The 18,427-nt window shown below is 41.5% G+C and overlaps 1 protein-coding gene across 1 annotated transcript in view; it reads left to right on the forward strand.

Annotated features, from left to right (window-relative positions):
- Positions 1 to 21: 21 nt before the first annotated feature.
- Positions 22 to 18,427, forward strand: part of ubr1 (ubiquitin protein ligase E3 component n-recognin 1) — a 36,814-nt gene continuing 18,408 nt past the window's right edge. Inside the window, exons 1-5 of the mRNA XM_024437328.2 lie at positions 22 to 397; positions 1,157 to 1,416; positions 1,960 to 2,038; positions 2,167 to 2,277; positions 18,283 to 18,410. Coding sequence (XP_024293096.1) covers positions 353 to 397; positions 1,157 to 1,416; positions 1,960 to 2,038; positions 2,167 to 2,277; positions 18,283 to 18,410 — 623 coding nt within the window. The 5' untranslated portion in view covers positions 22 to 352. The remainder of the gene's footprint in view (positions 398 to 1,156; positions 1,417 to 1,959; positions 2,039 to 2,166; positions 2,278 to 18,282; positions 18,411 to 18,427) is intronic.

Raw genomic sequence — 18,427 nt, forward strand, 5'->3', positions numbered from 1 at the left:
GAATACCATTTTTTGTTTAAATAGGCGTGGTTTAGACAAGTATGACTCTGTGGCTGTGGTAAGTAGTGACAACAGAGGCGAGGAAGTCACGGCTAGAAAGAATACAACGTTTGTCAAATTAACGTCAAACGTTGAATGGTGTTGCATTTTTAGCTAAATCTACCCCCTTCCTTAACCGAAGCATCCTGCTACACGTTAATTCTCCTAACCTGCTACAAAAAGTAACATCTCACAAAAGCTGAATCCCTTCTAGCCATGACTAGGCGAGGTCGAGGACAGTCGCAAAAATAACTCCAAAACGTCTCTCCACAGTCTCACTCCCTTGCATCAACAGTTTTACGGCAAATGGAATATGGCGGAAGGTGAAACATCGTTAAACGGACTGGAGCTCAGTAAGGTATGGTATGCTCAAAATGTAAATTCTGTAAATTACACGCGTATTTTGTCTTGATCTATCTTATATTTTACTGATGATATGGTTTTACACTATATTTGAGTTGGTTCCCGTTTTACTTGGTGGACGCTCTTCTACGTACACCTTTTCAAGTTTGCTAACCTGCTAACGTTAGCAACATTCACTAGCTACTGTAGCTAGCTAGCTAATGTTCGCATCGCATTCTATCTATCTATCTATCTATCTATCTATCTATCTATCTATCTATCTATCTATCTATCTATCTATCTATCTATCTATCTATCTATCTATCTATTAGTTAAGATATGTCTGGTACTTTAATTATGAATTGTGTTCACACAGCTAACGTTAGTTTAGATGTTCTTGGTGGTAGTTAGTTAGCTAGCTACGTTGTCACACAGCATCGGTTAATCTTGGTTGTCAGGGTCTGTGACTAACGTTACTTTATATAGTGTGTGTGTGTGGGGGGGGGGGACGTTAATTTGACAGACTGTATTCTTTCTAGCCATGACCATCTTGCCTCTGTCGTCACGAGTTACCACAGCCACAAAGTCATAATTATGGCTAAACATTGCCTATTTAAAAAAGTGTGTGTGTGTTTTGTTTTAATTTGAGCTTGCTAGGTTAATGATTTTTGCCAGAACACTGTATAACAAAGATGTTTTTATCATTCAAGAAGAAGGCTCTCGATTAGTGTGTATTTAACCCAGATGTTGCTCTTCTCCCTCTCATGTCTTGCAGAGATGGCGGGATGCTGCGGACTGCGGGGCAGAGATGCTCCGCTTCGTGGTGGAGCAGGTGCCACAGATCTACTGCCTGGAGGTGGAGTCCAACTCTCAGGAGGAGGAGGAAGTGGTGCAGAGCCGTCTTCTGCAGCCACTGGAGTGTTTCCTGTTCGGGGAGGACCCTCAGGCCGGCCTGGAGAAGCTCCAGCAGGGCAGTGCCTCCTCACAGCTTTGTGGACGTGTCTTCAAGGAGGGGGAGACTGTCTACTCCTGCAGGTCAGAACCAGCTTACTAATTGTCATGCATCAATGCTCATTAAGACACCTGCTTATCAGACAGAGGTTTCATAACTTCTGAACCAACTCAGTCAGTAGTTGTAAGAAACATAAATATTTCTGTTTCTCTGTCAAGAAACAGAAATATGAAGAATCTGTTGACCATATGAACGTACTGTAAGGTGAAGACCTTTTTAGTAACCCGATTAGATATAAGCTCTGAAGGTGAGTTATTAAAAAAAATAATAATAATAATTCTCCCCCTCGTAACTCGACTAGTAATGTGGTTCAAAGATCTATGTAAATATATCAAAATGGTTACTTAGAATTGATTTGCAAAAGCTGCAGTTCTATTATTACCTAATTGGCCTACCTTTTGGTCACCTCACACACTACAGTACTTAGCCTAACTGGCTCTAATTAATAGTTAAGTTAATTCTGTATCAGATTTTAATGTGTGACTGCGTGTTTTCGAGCCAACTGTTGAGATGTGTGTGTGTGTGATCAAATATACGACTCTAACCTCCTGTGGGCCTGATTACAGGGACTGTGCGATAGATCCCACATGCGTACTGTGCATGGACTGCTTCCAGGACAGTGTGCACAAGGGCCATCGTTATAAAGTAGGTTCCCATTTAAAACTTTTTTTTGGATGGTTTTAGTGTTTAACATAAGTGTTGATAACATCTCGTGAAATCTCACCTGCTGTCTGTGTCCATTACTGATCCTCAATGTTGTGTGATTCTTATAGATGCACGCTTCATCAGGAGGGGGGTTCTGTGACTGTGGGGATCTGGAGGCCTGGAAGACTGGGCCCTGCTGCTCCAAACACGACCCAGGGGCTCCCACTGCCATGGAAACGGTGCGTTTCATAACAGCCGGAAGAGAGAGGGGGGGGGGCACATTTTATTTTTCCATTCTGTGTTGATGACCTCAGTGTGCTCCTTTTCCTGTCTTGAGTTGGAGAATGCACTTTTGGCCTTCAACAAGAAAGTGTCTGGGAAAATGACACTTGGTCAGCCTCCATCACAAAACAAATTAGTGCTGGAATGACAGAGGGATGGTGGTTGCAGCACGGTCTTATGGAAAATAAGGGGATGAGATAAAGGCAGTCTACTGACGTTCTATTTAATTTGGTCCACTTATGTTATATTATCAGCCATCAACAATGTTTCCATATCAACGTGGAATGGTTTTTGCTGATAGTCTTGATAAGAAACAATTATAAATAGGCCTAAATGGAGGGGCATTCAAGTCATTGAACAGTGTGGTGAACAGTCATGAAACAAAAGTGGTTGAGTACGGATTACTTATGCAGCCCAGCCCAGGTGTTGTCTGGCTTTCCTTACCCAGTGTGTTGAGATGACTGGGCCTTCCTCTGATAAGATCAGGAGCGGTGAGCAAACACAGAAGGCCCATTTGGCTCATTGCCTCTTTCCGTAAACAGCAGGTGCCTCTTGTAGGCTGGCCGCTGCCCTGTAGGCTGCTTTTTAGTGACACATCACAACACTGTCTGGGTTTCAAGCAAGGAAGCTCTCAGGCGGGTCATTTCTCAGACCTAATGTCTAGTGATAGATTACATCCCCTATTTTGACATGGTAGTGTGACATGGTGTCTAGAATAGATAAACTGACTAGCTCTACCTATGTGTTATTTTGCCTATGTGTCAAATAACGTTTGTGTTCTTTTTGATACTCTGTACACTTCTGATTGTAGTCTTACAGTGCATTTGGAAAGTATTCAGACCCCTTGACTTTTTTAGGCTTGTTCTAAAATTGATTCATAATTTTTTCCCCCTCATCAATCTACACACAATACCCCATAATGGCAAAGCAAAAATATATAAAACAAATATTACTGAAATATTACATTTACATAAGTATTCAGATCCTTTACTCAGTACTTTCTTGAAGCACCTTTGGCAGTGATTACAGCCTCGAGACTTCTTGGGGGTCAGGGTAGAGAACATCACTTCTAAAATGAGATCATATGAATTAATACATACTGTGCTAACTGAATACAAAACCAAATGAAACCAATATTTTCTAACATTGTTCCACATATGATAATAGATATGATTATTACACCTACATATGAAACATCATTAATTTTTTACATAATATAGTGTGCTATAAGCACAGCACTTATTCATTTAATAACATTAGTTCCGATTTCTTATTTTACTATTGAGTTATTAAATAACCTCAGTGAATTATTTTTTCAGTCAGCCATAGACTGCAGATGGATTAGGAAGCGTATGATTGTATAAGTAGGCTCAATCATTATTATAATTTAAATATAAGTCAGTGCCTTAACATGTAACACATAGCCTAGTGTCGGATTACGGACGGTCCTGAATGTATCATGAATAATGAGGAAAGTTACAGAAGCACAAATATCATACCCCCAAGACATGCTAACCTCTCACCATCACAAAACATACTATATTCTTATTTACAATAAAAGTGACTCAAATGACTACAATATTTACCATTAATTTATATTAGGCACACAATAATCTGAAACACAACCAAAACAAACAGCAAATGCATCCAACAAGTTTGTCGAGTCACAAGCTTGATGTAATCATTGCGTGCTAGGAATATGGAACCAAATACTAAACCTTTGACTACTTTAATACACAAGTGAATTTGTCCCAATAATTTTGGTCCCCTAAAATGGGGGGGACTATGTAGAAAAAGTGCTGTAATTTCTAAACGGTTCACCCGATATGGATGGAAAATACCCTTCAAGCTGACGGTCTGCACTTTAACCTCATAGTCATTTGTATCATTTCAAATCCAAAGTGCTAGAGTACAGAGCCAAAACAACAGAAAATGACACTGTCCCAACTAGGGCAGTCCGACTGAAAGTCGTCTGTTCTTAAGCGTGTATTTTTTAAACATGCATTTTTCCATGTACTGTACCAGTCAAAAGTTTGGACACACCTACTCATTCAAGTGTTTTTCTTAGTAAAAATGATTTTCTTCATTGTAGAATAGTAGTGAAGATATCAAAACTATGAAATAACACATAAGGAATGATGTACTAACCAAAAAAGTGTTTAACAAATCAAAATATATTTTAGATTCTTAAAAGTAGCCACCCTTTGCCTTTGACAGCTTTGTACACTCTTGGCATTCTCTCAACAAGCATCACCTGGAATGCTTTTCCAGCATAAGGTGAGCACTTGTTGGCTGTGGTCCAACTCATCCCAAACCATCTCAATTGGTTTGAGGTCGGGTGATTGTGGCGGCAAGGTCATCTGATGCAGCACCATCACTCTCCTTCTTGATCAAATAGTACCTTACACAGCCTGGAGGTGTGTTGTGGGTCATTGTCCTGTTAAAAAACAAATGATAGTCCCACTAAGCGCAAACCAGATGGGATGGCATATCGCTACAGAATACTGTGATAGCCACGCTGGTTATGTGTCTTGAATTCTAAATAATCACAGACAGTGTCACCAGCAAAGCAGCCCCACACCATCACACCTCCTCCTCCATACTTCATGTTGGGAACCACACATGCAGAGATCATCTGTTCACCTACTTTGCGTCTCACAAGAACACAGCGGTTGTAACCAAACATCAAATTTGGACTCATCAGACCAAAGGACATATTTCCACCGGTCTAATGTCCATAGCTCATATTTCTTGGCCCAAGCAAGTTTCTTCTTCATGTTTGTGTCCTTTAGTAGTGGTTTCATTGCAGCAATTCGACCATAAAGGCCTGATACACAGTCTCCCCTGAACAGTTAATGTTAATGTGTCTGTTACTTGAAGTCTGAAGCATTTATTTGGGCTGCAATTTCTGAGGCTGGTAACTAATGAACTTATCCTCTGCAGCAGAGGTAACTCTAGGTCTTCCTTTCCTGTGGCGGTCCTCACGAGAGCTGCTCAACTACAACAATCTCAGTCGACCAACAGGCTAATGACCAAACAATTGACCAGTCGACTAATTGGGGTCAGCCCTAGTCCCAATACTTTTGTATCTCCTGTCCAGCTTGTTTATCAAATTACATTTTATTGAGCACATACTTGTTTTTAGCAGATGTTATTGCAGGTTTAGCGAAATGCTTGTGCTTCTAGTTCCGATAGTGCAGCAATATCTAATAAGTAATATCTAACAATTTCACAACAAATGCCTAATACACACAAATCTAAGTAAAGGAATGGAATTAAGAATATATGGATGAGCAATGTCAGAGTGGCATAGACTAAGATACTGTAGATAGTATAGAATTAAACAATAAGGCACGAGGGGATGTGGTATTTGGCCAATATACCACGGCTAAGGGCTGTTCTTAGGCACGATGCATCGCGGAGTGCCTGGACACAGCCCTTAGCCGTGTTATATTGGCTATATACCACAAATCCCCAAGTTGACTTTTTGCCATTATAAACTGGTTACCAACGTAATTAGAGCAATAAAAATAAATGTTTTGTCATACAGTATGTACATATGAGATGAGTGATGCAAGATATGTAAACATTTATTACAGTGACTATAGTGTTCCATTTATTAAAGTGGCCAATGATTTCAAGTCTGTGTACCTAGGCAGCAGCCTCTCTGTACTAGTGATGGCTATTTAAGTCTGATGTCCTTGAGATGGAAGCTGTTTTTCATTCTCTGGGTCCCAGCTTTGATGCAGCTGTACTGACCTCGCCTTCTGGATGATAGCGGGGTGAAAAGGCAGTGGCTCGGGTGGTTGCTGTCCTTGATGATCTTTTTGGCCATATTGTGACATTGGGTGCTGTAGATGTCCTGGAGGGCAGGTAGTTTGCCCCCGGTGATGTGTTGTGCAGACCACACCACCCTCTGGAGAACCCTGCGGTTGTGGGCGGTTTCAGTTGTCGTACCAGGCAGTGATACAGCCCGACAGAATGCTCTCAATTGTGCATCTGTAAAAGTTTGAGGGTTTTAGTTGACAAGCCAAATGAGCAATGTTTATAATGTTCTTGAAGCCGTCTTTCCTGACTATATAAATAGGAATCATATCTTTGTTTGTGATAGAAATCACAGAAGTTATCACCTATGTGTAGGTGGGATGTTTTTCTGTAGGGCGTTATTAAATGCATCAGCAGTCAATGCCTGCTTAACATTGGTGGCTGAGAGGCTTTTCTGCTGTCAGTTAATTAAACATTTTAAAAACATGTCACCATGCAATTGTCATAAAGTAGGGAATGATTCTTCAAATTATTGAATAAATGTGTGGTGTTGTCACCACAACACATGTATTTGGTTGACATCGGTTTGCCTGTAACTGAAATGCTGCCATACCACTGAAGATGCTTTGTCACCAAATCGGTGGTCTCATTGGCACGAGCAGCACTCATGTTTCCGACACAATGTGAAGCCCTTTCCAGCATCTAACTGCGTGCTCTAAGCGGGGAAACTTGTGATTGGCAAGTGTGTGCATGCCATGCAGAGTAAGAGAGCCCGCTTGTTATTGGTCAGCATCCTCTGTGCACGTAGAGATTGAATGAGGCTAGCGCATTTGGAGGAGGTACCATAGTTTTTTTTTGTTTTTTGTATTAACGTAGTACCAAAGAAAGGAGATAATCGCAGTCTCTTGTGATATGGGTATCGCATTTTCGATCTGAATTTGATTAAATCGTGCAGCCCTAACGTCTCTATTTCGAAACGGTATATCGTCCAAACCTAGTCTATGCCATATTATGTAGTGTACAGTTTAGATGTTAGTCTTGTCTTCCTCTTTTGTTAAGAGATTCGTCAATTTGGCAGTACGTCCAACCAGAGTTGTAGGTAATGGCGGACTGAAGATGGCAGACTGAATGTAGTTATGTAGAGCACCTCAAGATGAAAACGTAATATTCAATATCGGTAAATTAGATTAAATATTAGCACTACACAATCTGGTGGGTGATAAACTTCAATCTGGATAACAAAACAAATCTTAACACTAGAGAAATTTATTGACAAATATTATGAAAACAAGCAACACCTAAACATGATGGAGAGTAAGATGGGTTCCCCTATTTCAAAATGAAAACGTGAGCCTTCTACAGACAATTTAATATTTTCGCCCCCGGGAATGGTAAAGGTCGAAACCGATTTGTTAAAATCAATAAATGACAAACTGGGTATACTTGAATTAGTCAATAAGGATATAAAAGAGTTGAAGTCAATCCTCGAGATGAGTGATGAAAAAGCTGCGACATTGGAGAAAGATACAAACAAACTAAAAGGGACAGTCAATAAGATTGAAATCGAAGTGAATTAACTTAAAAAGGAGAACACCATTCTGAGAGAAGCCTTACTTGACCTACAGACTAGATCCATGAGAGAGAATCTTGTACTTACAGGTATCCAAGAGAGAAAATGAGAAGTTCCTGAATCTGTAGTTAGAGTTCCTCCTTAGAGCTTCAGATTCCACACGAAGCTATTGACGAAATCCAACTCGAATGTGTACACCGCTTCGGACAGAGAGGGCAGAGGTATGAACGCCCAATCGTTGCCAAATTTGCTTCGTTTAAAGATCAAATAATGGTTAAAAGACTTGCTGGGACCAAAATTGGCATGAATGACCAGTTCCCGAAGGAAATTGCAGAATGGCATATCCAATTTTCAAGGAAAATAGATTAAAAGGGAAACGAGTAGCTCTCGTCGTCGATAAACTACATATTGATAACCAGTTGTTCAGAGACACAAAGACTACTTACTCCATGTCTATTTTAAAAAATTACGAAGTTCTTATAGACGAGGAAAATAATGAAACACAATTCTAGCCTGGTTATGGATTGTAATAATACAAAAACAAATATAGCTTTTTTACATTTCTTCAATTATAACTAATTGGAACACAAAAGCATGCGTGACAGGTTTGGTCCTGCAAAGCCAAAGCCCCCTAAAGGGAGAGCATTCTATACAAGGAAATTCTCAAAGCTACTTATGAGAACCTTGACAACCTTGTACCTAGCCAGTGGGGATTCCGGTGGGGTGCCCCCACCCAGGCAATGGCAGTGCTGGCTTTCACTAGCTGCAGTAACCCATGGGAGGGGGTCACACTCTGACATTCAGAGAGGGGTATATTATTTTGGCCCTGGTGGCACAAAATCAAAAGTCTGACTGCATGGAGCTACTTGGTAATATGGTCAATATGGGGGAAAGTGTGGGTCTTTCAGGGAAAAGGGGTACATTTGACCTCTCATCATCCTGGACATGACAATGGTTAATCTCCCCATTTCTGCCCATTTTGTTTTGCACAGTCTTGCAGGCCTTCTCATACAGCTGCAACTGTATATGCAGTCGTAAATCAAGACCTTTCTTGAGTTGGGCTCTGGGATGGTGCAACTGTTGAGAATGTGACCCTATGATTATGTGGGGGAACGGTTTGAGTGTGTATGTGCGTATCCCACAACTGTTGCGAAGGAGTAAAAGATGTTAGGGACAATATAGGATGATTCACAATAATTGTTTGCTAATATAATAATTGCTTGCAATATTGTAATTTTGATAATGGTGAGACTGGTGAGAGGTAAAATCCTTTGCATAAATTGCCTACATCATTGATGTTTACAGAGAAAGTCGGCCCGAGAATTGAACACTGTGGCACACCCATAGAGACTGCCAGAGGTACGGACAACAGGCCCTCCGATTTGACACACTGAACTCTGTCTGAGAAGTAGTTAGTGAACCAGGCGAGGCATTCATTTAGGAAACCAAGGCTGTTGAGTTTGCCGCTTAGAATGTGGTGATTGACAGAGTCGAAAGCCTTGGCCAGGTCGATGAATACAGCTGCACAGTATTGTCTCTTATGGATGGGGGTTATGATATCGTTTAGGACCTTGAGCATGGCAGAGGTGCACCCATGACCAGCTCGGAAACAGGATTGCATAGCGGAGAAGGTACGGTGGGATTCGAAATGGTCGGTGATCTGTTTGTTAACTTGGTTTTCGAAGACCTTAGAAAGGCAGGGTAGGATAGATATAGGTCTGTAGCAGTTTGGGTCTAGAGTGTCTCCCCCTTTGAAGAGGGGGATGACCCAGGCAGCTTTTCCTTTGGGGATCTCAGACGATACGAAAGAGAGGTTGAACAGGCTAGTAATAGGGGTTGCAACAATTTCAGCGAATAATTTTAGAAAGAGAGGGTCCAGATTGTCTAGCCCGGCTGATTTGTAGGGTTCCTGATTTTGCAGCACTTTCAGAACATCAGCTATCTGGATTTGAGTGAAGGAGAAATGGGGGAGGCTTGGACAAGTTGCTGTGGGGGGGTGCAGGACTGTTGACTGAGGTAGGATTAGCCAGGTGGAAAGCATGGCCAGCTGTAGAAAAATGCTTATTGAAATTCTCAATTATTGTGGATTTATCGGTGGTGACAGTGTTTCCTAGCCTCAGTGCAGTGGGCAGCTGGGAGGAGGTGCTCTTATTCTCCATGGACTTTAGTGTCTCAAAACGTTTTGGAGTTTGTGCTACAGGATGCAAATTTCTGTTTGAAAAAGCTAGCCTTTGCTTTCCTAACTGCCTGTGTATATTTGTTCCTAACTTCCCTGAAAAGTTGCATATCGCTGGGGCTGTTCGATGCTAATGCAGTACGCCACAGGATGTTTTTGTGCTGGTCAAGGGCAGTCAGGTCTGGAATGAACCAGTGCCTATATCTGTTCCTGGTTCTACATTTAAAAGGGCATGCTTATTTAAGTTTGTGAGGAAAGCACTTTTAAAGAATTACCAGGCATCCTCTGCTGACAGAATGAGGTCAATGTCCTTCCAGGATACCCGGGCCAGGTCGATTATAGAAAGGCCTGCTCGCTGAAGTGTTAGGGAGCATTTGACAGTGATGAGGGGTGGTCGTTTGACCGCAGACCCGTTACGGATGCCGGCAATGAGACAGTGATTGCTGAGATCCTGGTTGAAGACAGCAGAGGTGTATTTGGAGGGCAGGTTGGTTAGGATGATATCTATGAGGGTGCCCGTGTTTACGGATTTGGGGTTGTACCTGGTAGGTTCGTTGATAATTTGTGTGAGATTGTTGTTAAGCATGTCCCAGTTTAGGTCACCTAACAGCACGAGCTCTGAAATAAGATGGGGGACAATCAATTCACATATGGTGTCCAGGGCACAGCTGGGGGCAAAAGGTGGTCTATAGCAAGCGGCAACGGTGAGAGACTTGTTTCTGGTAAAGGTGGATTTTTAAAAGTAGGAGCTCAGATTGTTTGGGCAAAGACCTGGATAGTAAGACAGAGCTCTGAAGGCTATCTCTATAGTAGTTCTAGCTTGTCGGAAATGTCAGTGTTTTTGGTGGTCTTCCTAAGCCAGGATTCAGACACAGCTAGGACATATAAAGATCCAGTCCATTTAACAATTGGAGGCCTCTTACACTTCAGTGTTGTGATTCAATAATCTTAGCAAGATGCTTGGCGCATAGAATTAAAAAAGTATTGTCAGATATTATTAATCCAAATCAGACAGGTTTTTTACATGGACGATACATTGGAGATAATACACTGCTCAAAAAAATAAAGGGAACACTTAAACAACACAATGAAACTCCAAGTCAATCACACTTCTGTGAAATCAAACTGTCCACTTAGGAAGCAACACTGGTTGACAATACATTTCACATGCTGTTGTGCAAATTGAATAGACAACAGGTGGAAATTATAGGCAATTAGCCAGACACCCCCAATAAAGGAGTGGTTCTGCAGGTGGTGACCAGACCACTTCTCAGTTCCTATGCTTCCTGGCTGATGTTTTGGTCACTTGAATGCTGGTGGTGCTTTCACTCTAGTGGTAGCATGAGACGGAGTCTACAACCCACACAAGTGGCTCAGGTAGTGCAGCTCATCTAGGATGGCACATCAATGCGAGCTGTGGCAAGAAGGTTTGCTGTGTCTTGTCAGCGTAGTGTCCAGAGCATGGAGGCGCTGCCAGGAGACGTGGAGGAGGCCGTAGGAGGGCAACAACCCAGCAGCAGGACCGCTACCTTCGCCTTTGTGCAAGGAGGAGCTGGAGGAGCACTGCCAGAGTCCTGCAAAATGACCTCCAGCAGGCCACAAATGTGCATGTGTCTGCTCAAACGGTCAGAAACAGACTCTATGAGGGTGGTATGAGGGCCCGACGTCCACATGTGGGGGTTGTGCTTACAGCCCAACACCGTGCAGCATGTTTGGCATTTGCCAGAGAACACCAAGATTGGCAAATTCGCCACTGGCGCCCTGTGCTCTTCACCGATGAAAGCAGGTTCACACTGAGCACATGTGACAGTCTGGAGACGCTGTGGAGAACGTTTTGCTGTCTGAACATCCTCCAGCATGACCGCTTTGGCGGTGGGTCAGTCATGGTGTGGGGTGGCATTTCTTTGGGGGGCCGCACAGCCCTCCATGTGCTTGCCAGAGGTAGCCTGACTGCCATTAGGTACCGAGATGAGATCCTCAGACCCCTTGTGAGACCATATGCTGGTGCGGTTGGCCCTGGGTTCCTCCTAATGCAAGACAATGCTAGACCTCATGTGGCAGGAGTGTGTCAGCAGTTCCTGCAAGAGGAAGGCATTGATGCTATCGACTGGCCCGCCCGTTCCCCTGACCTTATTCCAATTGAGCACATCTGGGACATCATGTCTCGCTCCATCAACGCCAGGTTGCACCACAGACTGTCCAGGAGTTGGCGGATGCTTTCGTCCAGGTCTGGTAGGCGATCCCTCAGGAGACCATCCGCCACCTCATCAGGAGCATGCCCAGGCGTTGTAGGGAGGTCATACATGCACGTGAAGGCCACACACTACTGAGCCTCATTTGTACTTGTTTTAAGGACATTACATCAAAGTTGGATCAGCCTGCAGTGTGGTTTTCCACTTTAATTTTGAGTGTGACTCCAAATCCAATCCATGGGTTGATAAATTTGATTTCCATTGGTAATTTTTGTGTGATTTTGTTGTCAGCACATTCAACTATGTAAAGGAAAAAAGTATTTAATAAGAATATTTCATTCATTCAGATCTAGGATGTGTTATTTTAGTGTTCCCTTTATTTTTTTGAGCAGTGTATAAGACAAGTACTGGAAACAATAGAATAGTATGAAATATCGGGGACGCCAGGCCTGGTTTTCATAGCTGATTTTGAAAAGGCTTTTGATAAAGTACGACTGGAGTTTGTATAGAAATGCCTAGAATATTTCAATTTTGGGGAATCTCTTATAAAATGGGTTAAAGTTATGTATAGTAACCCTAGGTGTAAAAATATTAAATAATGTCTACATCTCAAAGTTTTAAAACAAGGTTGTCCACTATCGGCACATTGCCATCGGAATGTTAGCTGTTAAAATTAGATTCAACAATAATATTAAGGGATTAGAAATCTGTGGCTTAAAAACTACGGTGTCATTGTACGCTGATGATTCATATTTTCTTATAAAACAACAATTAGAGTCTCTCCACGGCCTCATAGAGGATCTACTTACTTTTAGAATCCGAATCTCTCCACAGCCTCATAGAGGATCTAGATACTTTTGCTATCCTCTCTGGATTAAAACCAAATTATGATAAGATATTATGTTTTGGATCACAAAAAAATGCAAATTTTACATTACCGTGTAGTTTACCAATTAAATGGTCTGATGGAGATGTGGACAAACTCGGTATACAAATCCCAAAAGAAAGAAATGAGCTCTCTCCAATACATTTTTATAAAATAGATAAGATCTTGCTACCATGGAAAGGAAAATACCTGTCTATTTGTGGAAAAAATCACCCTGGTTAAATAGTTAATCATATCAAATCAAATCAAATTTATTTATATAGCCCTTCGTACATCAGCTGATATCTCAAAGTGCTGTACAGAAACCCAGCCTAAAACCCCAAACAGCAAGCAATGCAGGTGTAGAAGCACGGTGGCTAGGAAAAACTCCCTAGAAAGGCCAAAACCTAGGAAGAAACCTAGAGAGGAACCAGGCTATGTGGGGTGGCCAGTCCTCTTCTGGCTGTGCCGGGTGGAGATTATAACAGAACATGGCCAAGATGTTCAAATGTTCATAAATGACCAGCATGGTCGAATAATAATAAGGCAGAACAGTTGAAACTGGAGCAGCAGCACAGTCAGGTGGAAGTTGAAACTGGAGCAGCAGCATGGCCAGGTGGACTGGGGACAGCAAGGAGTCATCATGTCAGGTAGTCCTGGGGCATGGTCCTAGGGCTCAGGTCAGTTGAAACTGGAACAGCAGCATGGCCAGGTGGACTGGGGACAGCAAGGAGTCATCATGTCAGGTAGTCCTGGAGCTCAGGTCCTAGGGCTCAGGTCCTCCGAGAGAGAGAAAGAAAGAGAGAAGGAGAGAATTAGAGAACGCACACTTAGATTCACACAGGACACCGAATAGGACAGGAGAAGTACTCCAGATATAACAAACTGACCCCAGCCCCCAACACATAAACTACTGCAGCATAAATACTGGAGGCTGAGACAGGAGGGGTCAGGAGACACTGTGGCCCCATCCGAGGTCACCCCGGACAGGGCCAAACAGGAAGGATATAACCCCACCCACTTTGCCAAAGCACAGCCCCTACACCACTAGAGGGATATCTTCAACCACCAACTTACCATCCTGAGACAAGGCTGAGTATAGCCCACAAAGATCTCCGCCACGGCACAACCCAAGGGGGGCGCCAACCCAGACAGGATGACCACAACAGTGAATCAACCCACTCAGGTGACGCACCCCCTCCAGGGACGGCATGAGAGAGCCCCAGTAAGCCAGTGACCCAGCCCCTGTAATAGGGTTAGAGGCAGAGAATCCCAGTGGAAAGAGGGGAACCGGCCAGGCAGAGACAGCAAGGGCGGTTCGTTGCTCCAGAGCCTTTCCGTTCACCTTCCCACTCCTGGGCCAGACTACACTCAATCATATGACCCACTGAAGAGATGAGTCTTCAGTAAAGACTTGAAGGTTGAGACCGAGTTTGCGTCTCTGACATGGGTAGGCAGACCGTTCCATAAAAATGGAGCTCTATAGGAGAAAGCCCTGCCTCCAGCTGTTTGCTTAGAAATTCTAGGGGACAATTAGGAGGCCTGCGTCTTGTGACCGTAGCGTACGTGTAGGTATGTACGGCAGGACCAAATCAGAGAGATAGGTAGGAGCAAGCCCATGTAATGCTTTGTAGGTTAGCAGTAAAACCTTGAAATCAGCCCTTGCTTTGACAGGAAGCCAGTGTAGAGAGGCTAGCACTGGAGTAATATGATCAAATTTTTTGGTTCTAGTCAGGATTCTAGCAGCCTTATTTAGCACTAACTGAAGTTTATTTAGTGCTTTATCCGGGTAGCCGGAAAATAGAGCATTGCAGTAGTCTAACCTAGAAGTGACAAAAGCATGGATTAATTTTTCTGCATCATTTTTGGACAGAAAGTTTCTGATTTTTGCAATGTTACGTAGATGGAAAAAAGATGTCCTTGAAATGGTCTTGATATGTTCTTCAAAAGAGAGATCAGGGTCCAGAGTAACGCCGAGGTCCTTCACAGTTTTATTTGAGACGACTACAACCATTAAGATTAATTGTCAGATTCAACAGAATATCTCTTTGTTTCTTGGGACCTAATCACAGTTGACCTATTTGCTTATGGTTTTGCCTATACCTAGTGACCTGCCTTTTAAATTATGTGAACAAAAAAAAGATTCAATTTTATTTGGAATGGCAAGCCAGACAAAATTAAAAGGGCCTATTTATATAACAAATGTGAATTCGGAGGGCAGAAATGATTAAATTTTAAAGCATTAGACCTCTCACTAAAGAAATCAGTCATACAAAAGTTTAACTTAAATCCAAACTGGTTCTCTTGTAAATTGGTAGGAATGTCTCATCCTATGTTCAAGAATGGCCTTTTCCCCTCTATTCAGATTACAACTGCTCACTTTCGGTTGTTTGAAAAGGAAATAATCTCCCAAATATTGTTATTTTTTTTAAAAACAAGCCTTAGAAAGTTGTTTGCAATTTCAGTTTAATCCACCTGAAAAGACTAATACAACAAATATTGTGGTTAAACTCAAATATACTAATTGATGGGAAAGAAACATATTTTTTAAAGAAATTTAAATATTAAAAAAAGGTAATTTTAGTGAATGATATCATAAATAGGACTGTTGGAATTATGTCATACATGCAGCTAACACAGACCTATGGAAATGTCTGCTCTACCCAAATTACAACCTACTAATAGCAGCATTACCACAAAAATGGAAGAGGCGAGTAGAAGGGGGGAGTAAGGAACTTCTACGTCGGCCCTGCATTAAAGAACATGAATGGTTAAAGAAATGTGTGATAAATAAAAGCATATACCAATTTAATCTTAAGGACCAAAAAATGGACAGCTGTGCCATATAAATTGTTAAATAGTTGTGTAGAGGTTTTCGATGTGCCATGGAATGGGTACATGGTTTATGAATTGATACGCAAAAAAACGCCCGATTCAAAACTTCTAATTTTTCAATTTCAATTACTATACAAAATTCTTGCAACCAATAGAATGTTATATATATATATATGGGGGATATAATCTTCCCAGCTCTGCAGATTTTGCTGTGAGGAGGCTGAGTCACTAGATAATTTATTTTGGTATTGTCCATATGTAGCTCATTTTTGGTCACAGGTAGGTCCAGAAATGGCTGAAGAATTGCAACATTTGCCTCGAACTAACGCCACAGACAGCAATACTGGGTGATTTGAAAAGCTATAGTCAATCAATAATATAATAATTATTTTAGCAAAAATGTTTATTTTTCATTTACAATCTGTAGAAGTTATGAGAATAGAAAGGTTCAGTGCTTTTGTGAAGCATCACAGCACAGGTGAAAAATATATGGCAAATAAAAATCCAAAGTGGATGGTGTTAAGCCCTAGATGGGAGGGGTTGAATGGAGCTGAAGGGTGGGACTAATAACACGATAACCAATGTAAAACATACGGGGTCTGTAAAATGTATATAGGTTCAGACATTTTGTGAAATAGTGCAGTTACAAATAGAAATCAAACTGGATGGACATCAGAAATAGAGGAAGGACTAAAAACAAACCAAATATAACTATTGTAAAATAGATTGTAAGATGTGTATAAGATGTATAAACTGAAGGTAGAAGCCTAAGTGTTATTGTTTATTAGTTTACTCCAATTGGGGGAGGGGTAGTAGGGTTTGCGGAGAATAATAAAGGTATATTCTATAAAAAAAAGTATATGTATGCATATGTTATATGGATATATATATATATTTACCAAAAAAAGATATGGGAATATTAAGATGATCCACCAAAAAAAGAAAATAAAGAGATTATGTGAAGAAAAACAATGAGCTCTGTCTCATTTGAGTTTTCTAAATAACTTTTGTTGAATTAGTTAGTGTATACATTTGTATATGTCTGAACTGTTTTAATTATGCATGTGTAGGGTCCTATAAAGTCTGCGATGTGGACGGAATCACAGAATCCAGACATTATAACAACGTTCAACAATATAAATAAATACATTGAACTTAGTAGGAAATCAACTAAATATATTGAATTTATTAGTAAATGATTTCATTTGCCCAAGATTATGATAAGACATGAACAAAATCAAATGCACAAGTCATTCATATTGTGATGGAAATTACCACCAGGGACACCTGACGTCAATATTAAATGAATCATTTTTATTATTATTGTCAAGCTGGACAGGTTCCAACAAATGTAATGCACCAAGACAGAAAAGTTATATTTGCATGATTTACATGATTAATTCTACATATTATTTAATTAACGGTTGGTTCATGCATGTGACCGACCAAAACCTCACAAGGCTTCGTCTCTCCACTTTGTGTCGCCGTTAGTGATGATGTTAATGACAACCGTCTTCTGGTAGAGGGAAAAGTTATCCCAAAAACCTTCTCAATTAAATGTTAACTACAAAGTAGTCTATTCCTACCTAACATAATAATATCCACTATATACACAAAGTATGTGGACAACCCTTCAAATTAGTGGATTCGGCTATTTCATCCACACCCGTTGCTGACGGGTGTATGAAATCGAGCACACAGCCATTCATTTTCCATAGACAAACATTGGTAGTAGAATGGCCTGTACTGAAGAGCTCAGTGACTTTTAACATGGCATCCTTCAACAAGTAATTTCATGACCTCCGCTCCACCGAACACCTTTGGGATGAATTGGAACGCTGACTGCAAGCCAGGCCTAATCGACCAACATTGGTGTCCGACCTCACTAATGCTCTTGTGGCTGAATGGAAGCAAGTCCCTGCAGCAATGTTCCAACATCTAGTGGAAAGCATACTTTTGGTCATATAGTGTATCATGATTATTTGCTTCAATCCAGTGGGGATTTGTTTAGCAAACTCTGTAACCACTTGTCTGCTACAGAAAGACCGATAACCAAGCAAGTCTCTTGCTGGTGTGCACTTCAATTAAAGAGTATGTACACCCAACATTTCTTAGATTTTTGTCAGACCTCCAAATGTTGTCTCCTGATGTAGTTTAAGCATGGTTGTGGACTTAGAACATCCAATTGTGTTGTTTTTCTATTTAAAAACGGTGATTTTGAGAGTAAAAATCTAAACGAAATGAAATCTGAAACCTAAGAGAACAAAATGGAGAACATTTAAACAGATTTTATAGGGCCCTTACATGTGCAAGACATGATTGTGTGTATCAGATGGCACCATACCATAGGGCGGCAGCTAGCCTAGCAGGTAAGAGCGTTGGGCCAGTAACTGAAAGGTTGCTGGTTTGAATCCCCGAGCCGACTAGCTGAAAAATCTGTCTGTTCCCTTGATCAAGGCACATAACCCTGATTGCTGCTGTAAGTCACTCGGGTTAAGAGCGTCTGCTAAATGACTGAAATGTAAAAATGTGTGTGACTGATACTTTTTGTCTCTGTAGGATGAGTGTGTGTTAGAGCCTGGTTTACGTGAGCGTGCCCAGAAGCTCTTCCAGGTTCTCCTGCGCTACGCTACAGATCTGCTGGTGTGGGAGGAGAGCTATGAGCTAGCAGCAGAACTGCAGCCCAGGTACTAGCCTATTTCTA

The sequence above is a fragment of the Oncorhynchus tshawytscha genome, linkage group LG11, assembly GCF_018296145.1.
Source record: "Oncorhynchus tshawytscha isolate Ot180627B linkage group LG11, Otsh_v2.0, whole genome shotgun sequence".
Lineage (NCBI taxonomy): Eukaryota > Metazoa > Chordata > Actinopteri > Salmoniformes > Salmonidae > Oncorhynchus > Oncorhynchus tshawytscha.